The 17,351-nt window shown below is 37.9% G+C and overlaps 1 protein-coding gene across 4 annotated transcripts in view; it reads left to right on the forward strand.

The window, feature by feature from the left end:
• myh10 (myosin, heavy chain 10, non-muscle) overlaps nt 1-17,235 on the forward strand; it is a 63,389-nt gene extending 46,154 nt beyond the window's left edge. For all 4 annotated transcript variants that reach the window (XM_084425458.1, XM_084425456.1, XM_084425455.1 and 1 more), the window contains 16 exons: nt 599-811; nt 1,191-1,335; nt 1,541-1,747; nt 3,644-3,748; nt 3,892-4,044; nt 4,302-4,550; nt 5,186-5,398; nt 7,748-7,960; nt 9,569-9,730; nt 10,463-10,591; nt 10,737-10,825; nt 12,551-12,674; nt 12,858-13,066; nt 13,167-13,275; nt 13,925-14,097; nt 15,389-17,235. In XM_084425458.1, coding sequence (XP_084281584.1) covers nt 599-811; nt 1,191-1,335; nt 1,541-1,747; nt 3,644-3,748; nt 3,892-4,044; nt 4,302-4,550; nt 5,186-5,398; nt 7,748-7,960; nt 9,569-9,730; nt 10,463-10,591; nt 10,737-10,825; nt 12,551-12,674; nt 12,858-13,066; nt 13,167-13,275; nt 13,925-14,097; nt 15,389-15,524 — 2,629 coding nt within the window. In that variant the 3' untranslated portion in view covers nt 15,525-17,235. The remainder of the gene's footprint in view (nt 1-598; nt 812-1,190; nt 1,336-1,540; nt 1,748-3,643; nt 3,749-3,891; nt 4,045-4,301; nt 4,551-5,185; nt 5,399-7,747; nt 7,961-9,568; nt 9,731-10,462; nt 10,592-10,736; nt 10,826-12,550; nt 12,675-12,857; nt 13,067-13,166; nt 13,276-13,924; nt 14,098-15,388) is intronic.
• The last annotated feature ends 116 nt before the right edge of the window (nt 17,236-17,351 follow it).

Here is a 17,351-nt window from a genome sequence, read left to right on the forward strand (position 1 = left end):
TTACTATGTCTAAATAATAACTTATGGTTGGCAGAGTAGTGGAATTAATTGTTCATTTATTGTTCAAAAGTTTGAATTCTCACGAGTATCTCACGATAAAACGGCATCTTTTCAGTTTCGAGTCAACTAGTAGCCTAGTTGTATAATTTCTTCCAATACTGACCTCTGTCACCGGTAGGCATGGCTTGAGAGTGGCCTCATAGGGCAGTGAAGCAAGTGCATTCTGGGAGTTGCTGTCTTTCGTCCACATGAGCCGAAAATAAATTTTCTGGCTTTTCTCAGTCTAGAAATAATTTCACATTTCTACTACATAAATGACCCAATTTAAATACACATTCATCTTTCCAGCTGTGAAATATCCCTTTAAGCATCAAAACACCCATTCAGTAATAAGTAAAATTTCACGTCAAGAAATATACCAGTCATAACAGAGGTTATTTACAAATAGTCTTAAATATACTGTTGCAAAATTGGTTTACAAAACTGAAAAACTGTTTAATTCTAAGGATCGGAAAGAGTTTGTTAAGAGTGTTTAAGCCCTTAAATTATGCATGGATCGTTTTGCCAACAATCTCTGCTTATATTTGTTATCCCACAGAGGTGATGAGGAGGTCGCTCAGAAAAACAACGCCCTGAAGCAAGTACGGGAGCTGCAGGCCCAAATATCTGAGCTGCAGGAGGATCTGGAGTCTGAGAAAGCAGCCAGAAACAAAGCTGAGAAACTCAAGAGAGATCTGAGTGAGGAACTGGAGGCTCTGAAGACTGAGCTGGAAGACACCCTAGACACCACCGCCGCCCAGCAGGAGCTGAGGTACAAGAGGAACTAAATCCAGTCTACCATAAAATGAAATTAGTTCTGAATTTTTTTTTTTTTTAATAAGCAAGAAGAAAAGACAAAGTTTTTAATATAAGAGTTCCTATGTTAGAATTGGTGTGCAGTGATTAGCATGCATGCTGCAGACATATTGCAGGTTCAAGTTGCATGTTGCGAAAATTCATGTCATTTAGCTAAATAAAACAATGATTGCCCCTCCATGTGTGCTTACGGTTGACCCCTCAAAATGGGCCTTTTGGCAGTGTAAGTGTAGAGTCATGTAAGCCAGATTTATTAGTATCTGACCTTTTCTGTTTTCTTTGAACCCTACTCCCCAAATGTGTCTCACCTAATAATGTGTCTTTTGCTCTTAAAGGACCAAACGAGAGCAGGAGGTGACAGAGCTGAAGAAAGCCATCGATGATGAGATGAAAAACCACGAGTCACAGATCCAGGAGATGAGACAGAGGCACGGCACTGCTCTGGAGGAGATCTCCGAGCAGCTGGAGCAGGCCAAGAGAGTAAGCCATAGAGATAAAGACTAAATGACTCATTACTGTAGGGAGCCATTTTTAGTTGTAATGTCTTGACTGGAACGCTGCCAGTCGTCTGCTGTCAAGAATTATTCATTTCCTCGTTCAGTGATTGAATGGTGTACAGTTTCCTGTTTATACAGGTCAGGCAAAAATCTGGCTCTCTCTCACACTGTCTGTCTGTCAACATTAGGTTAAGTCAAATTTGGAGAAAAACAAACAGACTCTGGAGGGTGATAATAAGGAGCTGACCAGTGAGGTGAAGAGTTTGCAGCAGGCCAAGTCTGAATCTGAGCACAAGAGAAAGAAACTTGAGGCTCAGCTGCAGGAGTTCATGGCCCGCTTCAGCGAGGGAGAAAAGGTTAAAGGAGAACTTTCGGACCGCTCCCACAAACTACAGGTCAGTGCGTACATAAACTACAAGTTAGTGCCGTTACACTCCCTCCCCCTCACATAAACTACAGATCACTGTTGTGTCATTTGATTTTTGCAGAGTAAAAGTGTGGCTATATTTAGAGCTGCATGATTAATAAAAAAGAAAAGAAAAATTGCGATACGGCTTGGTGTGATTTTATCAAAGTGTGAAGGCTGTGATTTTATTTACACACTGTTAAGTACTGTTAAAATAACATTGTTATTATATTACAAAAAAATATATTATTATATAGTGATATTGATATATAATCACAATCTTTTTTTTGAAAGCACAAATTTAACAATTATGGTTAATTCTGAGTAGTGTTGTTTTTGGCGGCCTGTTTTAATTTTAGTTTTAGTCTAGTCTTTGTGTCAAGCTGTCGTTTTAGTTTTATTAGTTTGTCACGTTCATACTCTTTTTAGTCTAGTCAAGTTTTAGTCGACGAAAACTGATGACATTTTAGTCTAGTTTTAGTCAACGAAAACTGATGACATTTTAGTCTAGTTTTAGTCAATGAAAATTGTATTTTAGTCTCTTTTTAGTAATGCAATTCTATATAACCCAGTCAATATAGAATTTCAAACAAGGTTATCTTATTATATTTAGTATATTTAGGGCTGTGACGGTGGCAGGTTTTTTTTGGACCAACTACTGGCGGTGGTTGGGGGGTTATTTAAAAAAATAAAAACTCGTTTTATATTTCCACACAAAGACGCGTGATATAGCCTACCACTCTGCGCTCTGAGAGGGACGTGGGACACGAGCAGGAAAGAGACCATCGATCTCTTTATGATATCTTCGTGTTTTCTACTTGATGTAAATTGGTCTGAAGAGCGAATTCTATCCTCCACAAGGGCGAAATATTTAGGCTATGTTTGAGATTGCGCTGCCAGAGAAAGTGAAACTAAAAATCACCCGCGCGTGTGAAACGCGCTTTACAACTAAACTTGACGCGCCCTATGTCTAATAACAAGCACAAACTGTGTTAAAAAGAATTTGACATGCAAGTACAAATGTAGGCTATCTGTCCTACAGCGTTTTTCTACTTTACCACAGTAAAGAATACGAATATAATAGCCTAATTAAAAGCGAACCAATGAAGAAACGTTTATAATCCCTTTAGAAAATGGGTGAGATGTGAGTGAAGATTTGGGAAAAGAAACAAGAGATTCCATGCAGGGATGAGTCACGATTTTTGGATATTCGATTAGTTTATTTAATTATAGAATATCGAATAGGTTGTGCGATTATTCTCTAAAATAAAATCTCCATGTTCTGGTGCTGATGCGGTGACGCGTTCATGTAACCAGAGACGCTGCCCAATAACATACAGCTTTCACAAAGAACCGGCAAAAGTAATGATTATGAATGTGTCAAATATATCAAAGAGACATTTTAATAGAATAACTAATGGAGTAATATTGTTAAATTCGCTGATAATCGGGTGACCAGATTGCAAACCAGAATTTAAACCCGACAAAGCTATGGGTTCACGCACAACTCTCTCATTCGTCGTGACGTTATAACATTTCGTCTCGTCTCGTTTTGGTCAACGAAAATGAAGAGACATTTTAGCATAGTTTTTATTTTGTAAACCACATTTAGTCTCGTTTTTATTCGTCAACGATATTGCATTATACATGTATTTTAGTCATCGTCACATGACCAGCATTTACGTCTCGTCTCGTTTTCGTCAGGTGATAACGGTTCGTTGACGACAATATTTCGTCATAATTTTCGTTGACGAAAGCAACACTAATTCTGAGTCTGTGTTTGCGGTCATATACCCGTGTACACTGAAATAGATCAGAATCCAGGTTACGTGTAAAATATCCCTCCAATGCAAATTTAAATTTTTATGTTTGTTATTTGTTGCAGACGGAGCTGGACAATGTTTCTTCTCTTTTGGAAGATGCTGAGAAGAAGGGAATAAAGCTAGCCAAAGACGTGTCTAGCCTAGAGAGTCAGTTTCAGGACACTCAGGTAATGTGTCTCTACAAACATGAAGTGCTGAAGGAGTGGATTTATCATCAACACGGTTGACCCATAGTATGCTCAGGAAGTATTTTTATTGTTTGAAACTGCACAGATTTGATAAAAACAGTTGTTTAATATTATGTATGTAGGAGCTGCTTCAAGAGGAGACGCGTCAGAAGCTAAACCTGAGCAGCCGTATCCGTCAGCTTGAGGAGGAGAAGAACAACCTGCTGGAGCAGCAGGAGGAGGAAGAGGAGGCACGAAGGAACCTGGAGAAACAACTGGCAACACTTCAAGCCCAGGTACACACAATCACATAGATTTTTTTAATGAGGATACGCAACATGTCAGTTCACATCAACATTTAGCGCATCAGTTGACACATTCATTAATGAAGTGTTAATCTGCGAATAACATGTTGGCAAAGAAAGCCTGTCATGCTTGAGGACAAAAGTTAAATTGTTAGACTTCTGCTCAGAAAGGAAATCAGATGTACTCTTTACTGCGTAAACAGTTAAAAAGAAAAGCACTCCATTGTAATCCTCCTTTTTTTGGATAGCTGGTTGACACGAAGAAGAAACTGGAGGATGATGCGGGAACTCTTGAGGGTCTGGAGGAGGTCAAGAGGAAGCTGCAGAAGGACATGGAGGGGACCAGTCAGAAGCTAGAGGAAAAGGCCATCGCTTTTGATAAGCTGGAGAAAACCAAGAACAGACTGCAGCAGGAGCTTGATGACCTCATGGTGGACCTGGACCACCAGAGACAGATCGTCTCAAACCTAGAGAAGAAACAGAAGAAGTTTGACCAGGTATGAATTGGTTTTGTTCACAGGGATAGAGCTGTCATCATTTACTCACCCTCATGTTTCAAACCCATAGGACTTTCATTCATCTTTGAAACACAGATGAATATATTTTTAATGAAACCTGAGAAACTTCTGTCCTTATTTTGAAAGTCAGTTCCACCAAAACTTTGACGCTTAATTCAAGTCTTCTGAAAAGATACAATCACATTATATGATGAACAGATTTATTTTAAGCTTTTATTCAAATATTAACAGATCAGCGCACATACACAGAGCACATAAAATATGGTAAATTGAACAATGTCTGTCTTTATGAACTTTTTAAAGCGTCAGTTTTACTTTCAGTAGAGGGAAAGAAATCTTCCAGGTTTCATTTAAAATATCTTCATTTGTGTTTGGAAGATGAATGGACATCTTATATGTTTGAAACGACATGAGGGTCGTGATTTTGGGGTAATTTTAGGTGAACTATCCTTTAGGATTTTATAATGCCAAGTTGTATTTGTTTTATATTTTACTGTTTTATGTAGTATTTGTTTTGTATTTTAATATACAGTCATTGAGAATCTTCAGGAACTACTGAAAACATTTGTTAATAACAAAAAAAAACCTGAAAGCATTTTTGGTGTGTATGATAGATGCTGGCAGAAGAGAAGAACATCTCTGCACGTTACGCTGAGGAGAGGGACCGTGCTGAGGCAGAGGCTAGAGAGAAGGATACCAAAGCTCTGTCTATGGCCCGAGCCCTGGATGAAGCTCTGGAGGCTAAAGAGGAATTTGAGAGGCTTAACAAGCAGCTCAGAGCCGAGATGGAGGATCTGATGAGTTCCAAGGATGACGTAGGCAAGAATGTAAGTTACTATATGTTATTGGACTGTTTTATGAGGGTAATGCAGTTTGTGCTGTTTATTATATATGGCAATGATTGAATTCATCATTATGATGTGTGAAGAATCTTTGGTGTTTTGAACAGCAGGTTTTGTCAGTTCTTCCATTTAATTCCATTAATTGTTTTGAGGCCTCATGATGTGTTGACACACACACAGCATGTGCTAACCAAGTGTGAGGCAGCAAGTTTCAGGTGTCATGTAATTTGCGTGCCTTCACTGACAACAGAATACTTATTAGCAAAGCAACAAAATCAGCCAGTCAGAACATATGCATGTTTAATATACTGCATGTAGAGCAAGATTTTGGACTGATGAGATTTCAGTGTGGCTTGATCTACTCATAGTGCCGTGACAGAGATAGAAGCAAAGTAGGGCTGAATTATTTGGTGTAAAAAAGTAATTGCGAATTTTTTAAATTTAAATATTTTTTTTTATATATATATATTTTTTTTATTATTATTATAATTTATATATATATATATATATATATATATATATATATATATATAAAATATAATATATATATATATATATATATAATAATAATAAGAATAAATATATATATATATATATATTATATTAATTTTATATATATATATATATATATATATATATATATATATATATATATATATATATATATATATATATATATATATATATATATATATATATAAATAAAATATAATATATATATATATATATATATATATATATATATAAAAAAAAATTTTTTAATCCAGGTTTTCTGTGGTTGTTTGTAGGGCTGCAAAATGTATGGCTATATAATAATAATAATAATAATAATAAATACAAATATAATATTTTTAATAAAAACAAAAGAAATATTACTCTTGTAATATTTTACTATAAAAACTAAGTATTTATGAAAACAGTAATATAATTATTATTTTTCTTTGCATTGTAAAATTACAGTACTCATATTTATGGCTGTCTCAATTTCTTCATTTTTAAACGTTAAACCATCAGTTTTATTTTGACGGAAAACCACAGAGCCCTTAAAGCTTGTCTTTTGTTGGTAAGTGCTTCTCATTACAAGTGTGAGGAGATGGTTGGTGCATGTTAAACTGACCCAAACTCAGAGTAGATGCAGAGATGGAGTTCATGTGGAGCAAACACCGCTGGATAATGAGCAGCTCGCGTGTAAGAACACTATGAAACACGCAGAACGTATGTTTATTGAATTAATTAGCAGCCTTTGCGATTTGAGGATCGTACTGAGTCATATTTTTGGGGTTTTATTTTAATGTATCTTGCAGTACTAAAGCAAACAATAAAATGTGTTGTGGTGGTTTTAGCCATGATGTCATGGAAATTCAAATGTTAAAAGTGATCAGAAATTTTTTTTAATTTCTATTTTAAAATCTATGAAAAAGGGACATCTTCCTCAGCAATCTCCATGAAATATTGTTTGAGTAATCATGAATAACTTGAATGGACAAAGACTAGTCATGCACACTCATTGTTTAAAATACTGGATGAATCCTGGATTTCTCATTTGGCTCTTGATTATGAAGGGACCGGTTAGGACACTGTTACGGTCTATTTATTTCCGTTCTGTAATCTGTAGGTCCAGTTTCGTCTGGAATGCGGCCCAGTCCACCTCCTGAAGTGGTTTGAGCGATCGGATTCATTTTACTCACGTTCCCCTATTAACTCACAGTGCCTCATAAAATGTATTCAGAGCAAACAACCCTGACGTTAAACCTTAAAAACGTACTTATATGATGTTTTCTTATTCTTCGGTTTCTTGCAAGTTACAACCATATTCTCTTGTCCTCTGCTCGTTCGTTTGAAACCTGCGCGCGATGCCGGCGAACGTAAAATAAATAAATAAATAAATGATGAATACACATTTACACATGAGTGTAAACAACCTTATTTAGCCTATTTTACCTGATAGCCCATTTAGGTCAGACTATTTCCTTCAGAAAGACCGTTGGTTAGCTAGCTCATTTAAAATATTCTAAAAAATTGTTTAAAATAGATTTGATATTTATATTGTACTGTAGTTGAAAACAGCCCTGTGAGAAATTCATAGTAAAGTTCATAAAAAGTAAAAAATTCATAGAATTAAAATTGATCTAAACTTTTTTGACCCTACCTCTTAAAAGAATCGGAATCGAGAATCGTTAAGAACCGGAATCGAAACAAGGAATTGGAATCGGAATCGGAATCGGAATCGTTCAAATTCAAACGATACCCAACCCTACTCATTTGGCTCTTGATTATGAAGTGACCGGTTAGGACACTGTTACGGTCTATTTATTTCCGTTCTGTAATCCGTAGGTCCACGAGCTGGAGAAATCCAAGCGCACGCTGGAGCAGCAGGTGGAGGAGATGCGCACTCAGCTAGAGGAGCTGGAGGACGAACTACAGGCCACAGAAGATGCCAAGCTGCGTCTGGAGGTCAACATGCAGGCCATGAAGGCTCAGTTTGACCGAGACCTGCAGGCCAGAGATGAGCAGAATGAGGAGAAGAAGAGAGCGCTGGTCAAACAGGTGAGTGGAATTTACTGTTTTTGAGGATTACAAGTAATTTGAAGATGAAGATTATCCATTTATTTAAGATTAAACATGATATGGATGGATGGATGGATGGATGGATGGATGGATGGATGGATGGATGGATGGATGGATGGATGGATGGATGGATGGATGGATGGATGGATGGATGGATGGATGGATGGATGGATGGATGGATGGATGGATGGATGGATGGATGGATGGATGGATGGATGGATGGATGGATGGATGGATGGATGGATGGATGGATGGATGGATGGATGGATGGATGGATGGATGGATGGATGGATGGATGGATGGATGGATGGATGGATGGATGGATGGATGGATGGACCTGTTTCCATTAATTTAACGGTGCAGTAAAATATTTCTGAGTACTGTTGAACATTTTTAAATCAACACCTAATAAAACTATTTTGACAATATTTACGAGATGTCTGTTCTGTGTGTGTGTGTGTGCTGAATTTTTTTTTGTGTGTGTTTGTACATAGTTCTGGCTGTTTAAGTGGGAGAAAAAACAAAGTGGATATTTGAAGAAAGACTGTAATAATAATAATAATTCGTTACATTTATATAGCGCTTTTCTAGGTACTCAAAGCGCTTTACATGAAAGGGGGAATCTCCTCAACCACCACCAATGTGCAGCATCCACTTGGATGATGCGACGGCAGCCATATTGCGCCAGAACGCCCACCACACATCAGCTTACTGGTGGAGAGGAGACAGTGATGAAGCCAATCAGTATATGGGGATGATTAGGAGGCCATGATGGACAGAGGCCATGGGGAAAATTTGGCCAGGATGCCGGGGTTACACCCCTACTCTTTTTCGAAGGACATCCTGGGATTTTTAATGACCACAAAGAGTCAGGACCTCGGTTTAACGTCTCATCCGAAGGACTGTAGAAAGAGAGATAGCTGAGATATTACCAAAGAGGAATAGGTCAGGGAAATTTAATTGGAAGAAGGGTTACGATCAGACAAGAGCTAATATGGTTAATATTGGAAAAGTTTTCCAGCGCTGGAGAGACATTAGAGAGCAGGAAGACCTGAAAAAGGATCTGTTTCTGCTCGATACACGAGTAATTGTTTCTTTGCTATGTTTCACAGAACTAAGATATGCTGCTGTTGTTGAATCACAGCTGATTCTTCCATGCTTGCACAAGCTGTCTGATGCAGCAGCTGTTAGTGGTTGCCTGTGCATATAGTGTGTGGATATTTTGGGAGTGGAACAATGAAGGGACGGGTGTGTTTGTTTGGGTGTCCATTTCAAATAGCAACAGTGTTGCACCTTTAATTTATAGATTTCTTAACCTTCTATAAATTTTTTCCTTTTATTTATATTTTATTATTATTTATTATATACGCACATATATATACATAAATATAGTATACAAGTTGACTCTTCATTTTATTTCCATTTTATATGGATCATGTGGTTGCAAAGTGAAGAAAATTGGTTTATTACTGTATATTGTGGCAGCTTTGTGAAATAAAGGGTTAATACCTTTAAGAAAGACATCAACAAGTTTTTGTATGAGACTCTATGTGGCTGTGTTTTGATCCATGAGTCCTGTACCTTCAGGTGCGTGAGATGGAGGCGGAGCTTGAAGATGAACGAAAGCAGAGAGCTCTTGCCGTAGCTGCCAAGAAGAAACTGGAGATGGACCTCAAAGATGTGGAAGCTCAGATCGAGGCTGCAAACAAGGCCCGTGATGAAGCCATTAAACAGCTACGCAAACTCCAGGTAGAAGCTTTCCCACAATGCTGCTGTTCATGCACGGAAATGTGATGACACAGTAATGATAATGCAAGAAATTACACATTTACTGTTAGCGTAATCTGTATAGCAGCTAAAGTGCATCAGTCGGTTAGTAGTGGGACAGAGACGTCTGCATCACTGACTGCTAGGGAATGGGTATCGATGCAGTTGTCGCAATTCGATTTGAATTCCGATTCGCAAGATCTCAATTTGATTCACAACCGAATTGCACTTAAATGTTTAAATTGGCAAGAACACGTGCAAATGATAAACTTTCGTGACCATGCAGCACTGGCCCGATCCGGAACGTCTTTCACACTGAAAAATGCACCTGCATCTGCCATGTTAAGCCGTGAATGAATGATAAGCTCCCTGTTGTAGCATCAGGCAAGGTAAATGAGAGGATGACATCTAGTGGCGAAGACTAGTAATAAGATTCACATTAAGCAGATGTTATTTTCAATGTTTCCAGAAATATATATATATATATATATATATATATATATATATATATATATATATATATATGGAAAAAAGATCGATTCATTGCTTTTGAGAATCGATATCGAATCAACCACATTTTGTAAAAAAAAAAAGTTGCATTTTGCCCAGCCCTACTGACTGCATTACTGTGACTTATAATTTTAAGTCACAAGAATTAGTGCAGAGATAGGACAAAATGTGAGAAGCACAGATGGCAACATCTCTTTAAAACAGGCCCAGATGAAGGACTATCAGAGAGAGCTTGAGGAGGCGCGCACGTCTCGGGATGAGATCTTCGCTCAGTCTAAGGAGAATGAGAAGAAACTCAAGAGTCTCGAGGCTGAGATTCTGCAGCTGCAAGAGGTGAGCCAACACAGCTTGAAATACATCTGAGAGAAAAAAAAAAGCCTTTCTGAAGCATCTGTTGCTTGATTTTCCACACACTGTTGTAAATTAGATTTAGTTAGACTGGCAAGTCTTGATGGTTTGGTCGTGATTGTGTTTTTAGGACCTGGCATCTTCAGAGCGAGCCAGACGTCACGCAGAACAAGAACGAGATGAGCTGGCAGATGAAATCTCTAACAGCGCCTCTGGAAAGTGAGTCATTGTGCCGCAAAGTTTCTTAAAGTCAGCTTGAACCGGAAGTTGCGACTGACTTCAGTATTGTGACGTATTTCTGAGTGAAGCGGAATAGGAATGCCATTCCAGGGGGAATTGACGAAAGATTTATAGATTACAAATACCGGTACTTTTTTTTTTTTTGGGGGGGATTAACGGATGAACTTCACCACAAGACTAGTGATGTGTGTTAGCAAAGTAAACGGGGTCCATTTTGATTTCATGTCAACCCTCTACAATGCGAGTAAATCACTCGCATATGTGACTAAATCTTCACTCTGGGCGACTAAATAATGTCTACCATTAGCCACTGGCTAATAAATTCTTCGATTTTACTTTGTTACAGGGCTTATTATAAGTTTAGCATAGAAATATTTTCACTCTCTGAACATTAAATGAGCAATTCAGAGTTTCGCTCAGTCAAGTGATCTGTACTAATATTTCAAATTCACCTCAATGGATGCGCAGCGTACCTGTATTTGATGTACTGTGAACTTTAGACTCGCCGTCATGTTTCTCACACACGCAAATAGAGAGAGAGTCTTAAAGGTGAACTAAGTAACTTTTTTACCTTAACTGAACAGCTTTGGAGTCATTGGAATGGTTATAATACTTATTTCGGGTTGAATGGTGGTCGTTTCGCACCCCCCTGGTGCCCGTGAGCGGAAAATACGCACTTGCAACTTTGGGGCGGCGGGCCACCGGCCGCCGCGTCAGGAAGTCTCGCGTGATATCAGGTCTCGCGATGTAAACAATTGCTTTACGGCCAAAAGAAATCTGCTAAAATGCTGTCATTATTGCGCTCCCTCACGCTGTTCGAACCCGAATGAAGAAGACGTTTTAAAGAATGTCCCATCTGCTTTGATGTCGTTGATCTACTAGCCTCTGCTGTCTGAGAATCACCAACGAGTTTTTACAACAGTGTTGTCAAATATCTATTCCGAAGCTGTGGGGGGAGCTCTAGAGAGAAACCTGCGAGCAAAAAGCGAGAATACAGCGAAGAAATCCCGAAGCTACTGAGTGCTGCTTTAAATACCACTCAGAATCGACGTGCATCATGTAAACAACGTTATTTTGACAGGAAAATACAACAAAGAATAGAGTTCATTTGGAATTATTCCGCTTTTAAGAACAAGCAGAAGATATGTTGGTTTCTCCAGTAGTGGGCGGAACTAATGCGTAAAGGGCAATCTCATTGGCTGGCGCTCATCCCTGTTTTGATTTCAGCAAATCAGTTCGAGCGAACGCTGACAACATGCTTAATATTCATTAACCCAGCAGCTCATCAATCCTTAGTGTGGAAGTAAGCCACCAGTCCTAAGTTCAGTTAAAATTACAAATATGCATTCATTCATTCATGGTTAGCAAGTTTTAGTTCTAATTACTGAAGTTCTATCATTAAATAGTGCTTGATTATCATAATTTAATGCTCGATTGACTGATTTTAAAAGTGTACGTTTTTATTAGCCAATGGTGATTCTATTGCCAAGGTGTGTGTAGAGGGTTGCATGTGGACTTGATTTCAAGTTTTTTTATAGAATGTTGTGATGTTTTTATAAATGGCGTTTCACTCATGAATATACGTCAGAATAGGGAAGAAAAGAGTATCACATTTTCCATTTCTACTATTAATTCATTTGCTCCTCTGTTCATAGTTTGTGCAAAAACAAGCTTTATCATTCATTCACGTTTGTTTTCCTTCAGGGCAGCCCTCTTGGATGAAAAGAGGAGGCTGGAGGCTCGTATCTCCCAGCTGGAAGAAGAGCTTGAGGAGGAACAAAGCAACATGGAGCTCCTCAACGACCGCTTCCGCAAGACCACTATGCAGGTGCAGTGTTGAGGAAGCTACTGTGAATATGAGCAGCTTGTAGCAAACTGTTTTCAATGCAGTTCAACTTGTCAGAGCTTCGAGACCAGACCATGTTTTTAAAGGTTTATGTGCTTGGGAGCTTTGTAAGATGCGTAATCTCCATTAGCACTCTAATAACAGCTGTTGTGTCTGAATTTTCAGGTGGATACCTTGAACACAGAGCTGGCAGGAGAGCGCAGTGCCGCCCAGAAGAGCGAGAACGCCCGTCAGCAGCTGGAGCGGCAAAACAAAGACTTGAAGTCCAAACTGCAAGAACTGGAGGGATCCATCAAATCAAAGTTCAAGGCCTCTATCGCCGCCCTGGAGGCCAAGATTATCCAGCTAGAGGAGCAACTTGAGCAGGAAGCAAAGTAAGCAACAATGAAAAGAAACTCCACATTCTGTATCTGCCAAAACTCAAATTAGGGCCAGTGGTTTTTGTTAACGATGTGTGATCCGCGCGCTTCACAGGGAGAGAGCAGCAGCAAATAAGATTGTGCGCCGCACAGAGAAGAAACTGAAAGAAGTGTTCATGCAAGTGGAGGATGAGCGTCGCCATGCTGACCAGTACAAAGAGCAGGTGAACGAAACCCCAAATGCTAATCTTCATTCTCAAAAGTGTACCGGGTCCTGAGCGGCTCATACTGATTACATGCAATAAATGAAACTGAATTTCCACTTTCCAAGTTTCAGACAACATTTCCACGGGCTGTTTATGAAACATCTGACCAAAAATGGCAAACTGTCTGAAGTTGCCCATTTCAATTTGATTGGCTGGCTTTTCCAAAATGTGTTTTGCTACCAAGGCACCAGACTGCTTTTGTGGATAAACTAGTCACTGGTTCATGTCAATTCAAAGAGATCCACAGGTTCATTTGAGACACTTGATGACACATAAGCCTTTAGCACCAGATCAGCGCCCGGTTCAAACGTGCAGATCGGTTTCGTTACGCGTTTGCCTTTTAACGTTTCAGCGCTTATCAGTTAGGCAAATTGGTATTGGCACCAGTGCGGGGGTCTGCTACACACATGTGAAGCATTATTTGCATAATGCATAAACATTTTATAGGACACTTTTGTTATCATTTTATTGAGGAAAATGATATCGCGAAGGCTAACCACAATTAGGACTGAGTGATAGTTGTTTATCTCTTACTGCTGTAAATTACTGGATGAGAAATAAAAAGGAACTCAGAAATTCAAGACTCACAACTTCTGTCTGTCTTTAGATGGAAAAGGCGAACTCCCGCATGAAGCAGCTGAAGAGGCAGCTGGAGGAGGCGGAGGAAGAGGCGACTCGAGCGAACGCCTCGCGCAGGAAACTGCAGAGAGAGCTGGACGATGCCACTGAAGCCAGTGAGGGTCTGAGCCGAGAGGTCAACACGCTCAAAAACCGCCTCAGGTATCGGCCCAACACTAAATGCACTCATATATTGCAATACTTTAGATCCTTGCATTAAAAATGTAAGAATATTTGTGCTTTCGTGTTCTACAGTTTAATAATGAAGCAGCAAATGGTCAGTTGAGTGAAATAGCAGTGAATATCAGCACAGACACAAAGTAGATCCAAAAAAGCCTGTCAGCAGTGAAACAATAGTCCCATAACAGCACTTTTGGGATGACGATCTAATCGGTGGACCCGAACTGATTGACCCAACCAATGAATGTACAATTTATACAACAGTGTTGATAACTAAAACTATTAAAGATCATTTTCAGAAAAAAAAAAAAAAAAAGAAAAAAAAAACACGTGAATGAAATTTAGAAATTTCACCTTAACCAAAATAAAAAACATTTCAAACATTACTAAAACTCAAACATTAATGCTAAAAAGAAATATAAAAAATAAAAATGAAAAAAGCTCAACAAAATGACTAAAATTCAAATAAACTACATTTAAATAGAAATATTGATTTAAAAACTAATAAAACTGACAAAAGCACATATCAAATTTACTAAAATGAAAATACAAATAAATTAATGGTAGATTAATTAATAAAAAAATATTTTTAAAAACTAATAAGAGCACATAATCAAAATTATTTACTAAAATAAAAAAAATGCTAAATAGACATTGATTTTTTTTTTGCTAGAATTGAAATAAATTGAAATAGAATACTAAAAACTAATAACAATGGCAAGCACATAGCAAAATTAAATGAATGCTAAATAGAAATATAAAAAATAAAAATAAAAAAAGCACAACAAAATTACTAAAATTCAAATAAACTACATTTAAATAGAAATATTGATATAAAAACTAATAAAACTGATAAAAGCACATATCAAATTTACTAAAATGAAAATACAATTAAATTAATGGTAGATTAATTAATTAAATTAATAAAAATATTTTTCAAAACTAATAAAAGCACATAAAATTATTTACTAAAATATAAAAAATGCTAAATAGACATTGAATTTTTTTTTTTGCTAGAATTGAAATAATTTTAAATAGAAATAATACTAAAAACTAATAAAAATGGCAAGCTAAATAGAAATATAAAACACAAAAAATGACAAAAGCACAAATACTAAAACTGAAATAAAAGTAAATGAATGCTAAATATAAAGAAATAATAAAAATGACAAAAGCGCAAATCTAAAAATAAAAGCCAGTTCAAAATGTGAATAAATGGTCTCATAGTAATAAAGAACAGTGAAGTGACAGTGGCTGTGGCTGTGTCCTGCAGACGAGGAGGTCCCGTCAGCTTCTCCTCGAGCCGCTCTGGACGCAGACAGCTGCAGGTGGAAGGAGACTTCTCTGACGACGACGCGGACAGCAAGGCCAGCGACCTGAACGAGAACCAGACGGCTCAAGCGGAGTAGAGCCATCAGCCCCACTGCTTCCTCTCCTAATGACTCTCTCCTTTAGCTACGTGGGGTCAGCGGTACAGAAAGAGGACCAGTGAGCGACGTACACACACGCAAACACACACACACTAACACTTCCACACTCAGAATTAAGCTACCCTCCTCAGCCCTACACGTATATCCCCTCTCCCTACCAAGGGAGCATCAACTCTGCCTTGTTCTAAATGCAAGATGCTTCAACTACAAAAAATACCGCGCTCACAACAGAACACACTAGAAGTACAAGTGCATTTCAGACATCAGCGTTTGCTTTGTGGACATGAATATGCTCATTCATAAGAGCGTTAGTTTAACGATGTAAAACCATCTGCTAGCTAAGCAAACGTGGCCGATTGGATCTTAGTTGTACAGTACAGTTCTCCAGATAAACGCGTTCTGCAGATTCGGGGTCGATTTGAGATGCATGTGCTGCTCGTTCGCTGCAAGCCGACATTAAAGAAAAGAGTCCTGTGGCACTGGACCGGAAAAGAAAAAAAACTGTGAAAAAGCTGCTCACTTCAGCATCTCATTACCATTTAAACACATGAAATAGATAAAACACAAGAAGTACTGCATTAGTGATCTATCTCCATTGAACTCGAGGCCTGTTTTATCAGCTGACAAAGGCATTGTTTTGTGTTTTAAGAATTTGGATGTAACCGCGAATCGCTTTTAACTGCACATCGTAAGAAAAGCCATATAAGGCCACTTCAACTGGAAAGGAAAGTATGAAGTATTCTGGTTGCAAATGCATGCCAAGATGAAGAATTATACGCCTTTACATATTTAATCACTTTATGGATGTTTTTCCCCCTGTATGTGACAGAATGATGGTACTTCTCAAACCCAGCTGCTCTATTAGATATGATACAGCCACTAAAGGAAGTTAAAATAAAGACGTTGGAAGTGCTTCAGTTAGAGAGATCTCATTCATCAGCGCTGAAAGCAACTGGAAATACCGAACACGTTAATTCACAGGCACTTGACTGAATTTCCCAAGAGCATCTCCTGTAACGTCGAGTTTAGCCGTGGAAGGGATGCTTTGAAACACTAGTAGTATTATTAAGAGAAACCGTACTAACCTGTCTCACTGTTAGCATTTAATGACGAGTTTCTTAAAGTGCCTTAGACACTAATTAGAAAACATCCATGAAAGTATGTCACGCATTCGTAATGAAGAAACACTAACATGAAGGAAAAACTGGCTCAAGGCAATTGAAATAAAAATATGTAACCCTTTTTTTTTGTTTTGTTCTTTTGTATTTGACTGTGCTATGATTCATATCCAGTATATAGGTCTCCTATCCCTTGTATTCTCATGAAGATCTGAGGGAAATCAGTGTTCATGATGGTTTGATATGAAGAAGCCTCCGCCTCTGGCAGCGAGGAGCGAGTGTGATTTCATTTGGTTTAAAGCTTTATCATTCATGATCTAGTTACTATTATTGCAGTTATCATCATTATTATTATTATTGCTATATTATCACTTCTACTATTGGACTGGCTGTTGACAACCAGGCGTTCAACTGCAAATGTCTCTCCTCTTGTATACTGTAACTATTTCTAGATGACAGTGAGTTTTGTAAAGGAAAAAATAAAACATTCATTGTAGAAGCATTATGCTTTTCTTCCTGTTTCCGAAGTTGCTCATTTCTTTTGAAATAAAAAAAAGGGTGGCAAGTGTTCATTATGGTGTCATATATTAAATAGATCAATATGGGATGTTTTAATGTGTTATACACACTTGGATATATGTACCCAAGTGTATGTGTATATATGTATGGATATACATTACACACACAC

Source organism: Rutilus rutilus (genome assembly GCF_951802725.1).
Source record: "Rutilus rutilus genome assembly, chromosome: 12".
Classification (NCBI taxonomy): domain Eukaryota; kingdom Metazoa; phylum Chordata; class Actinopteri; order Cypriniformes; family Leuciscidae; genus Rutilus; species Rutilus rutilus.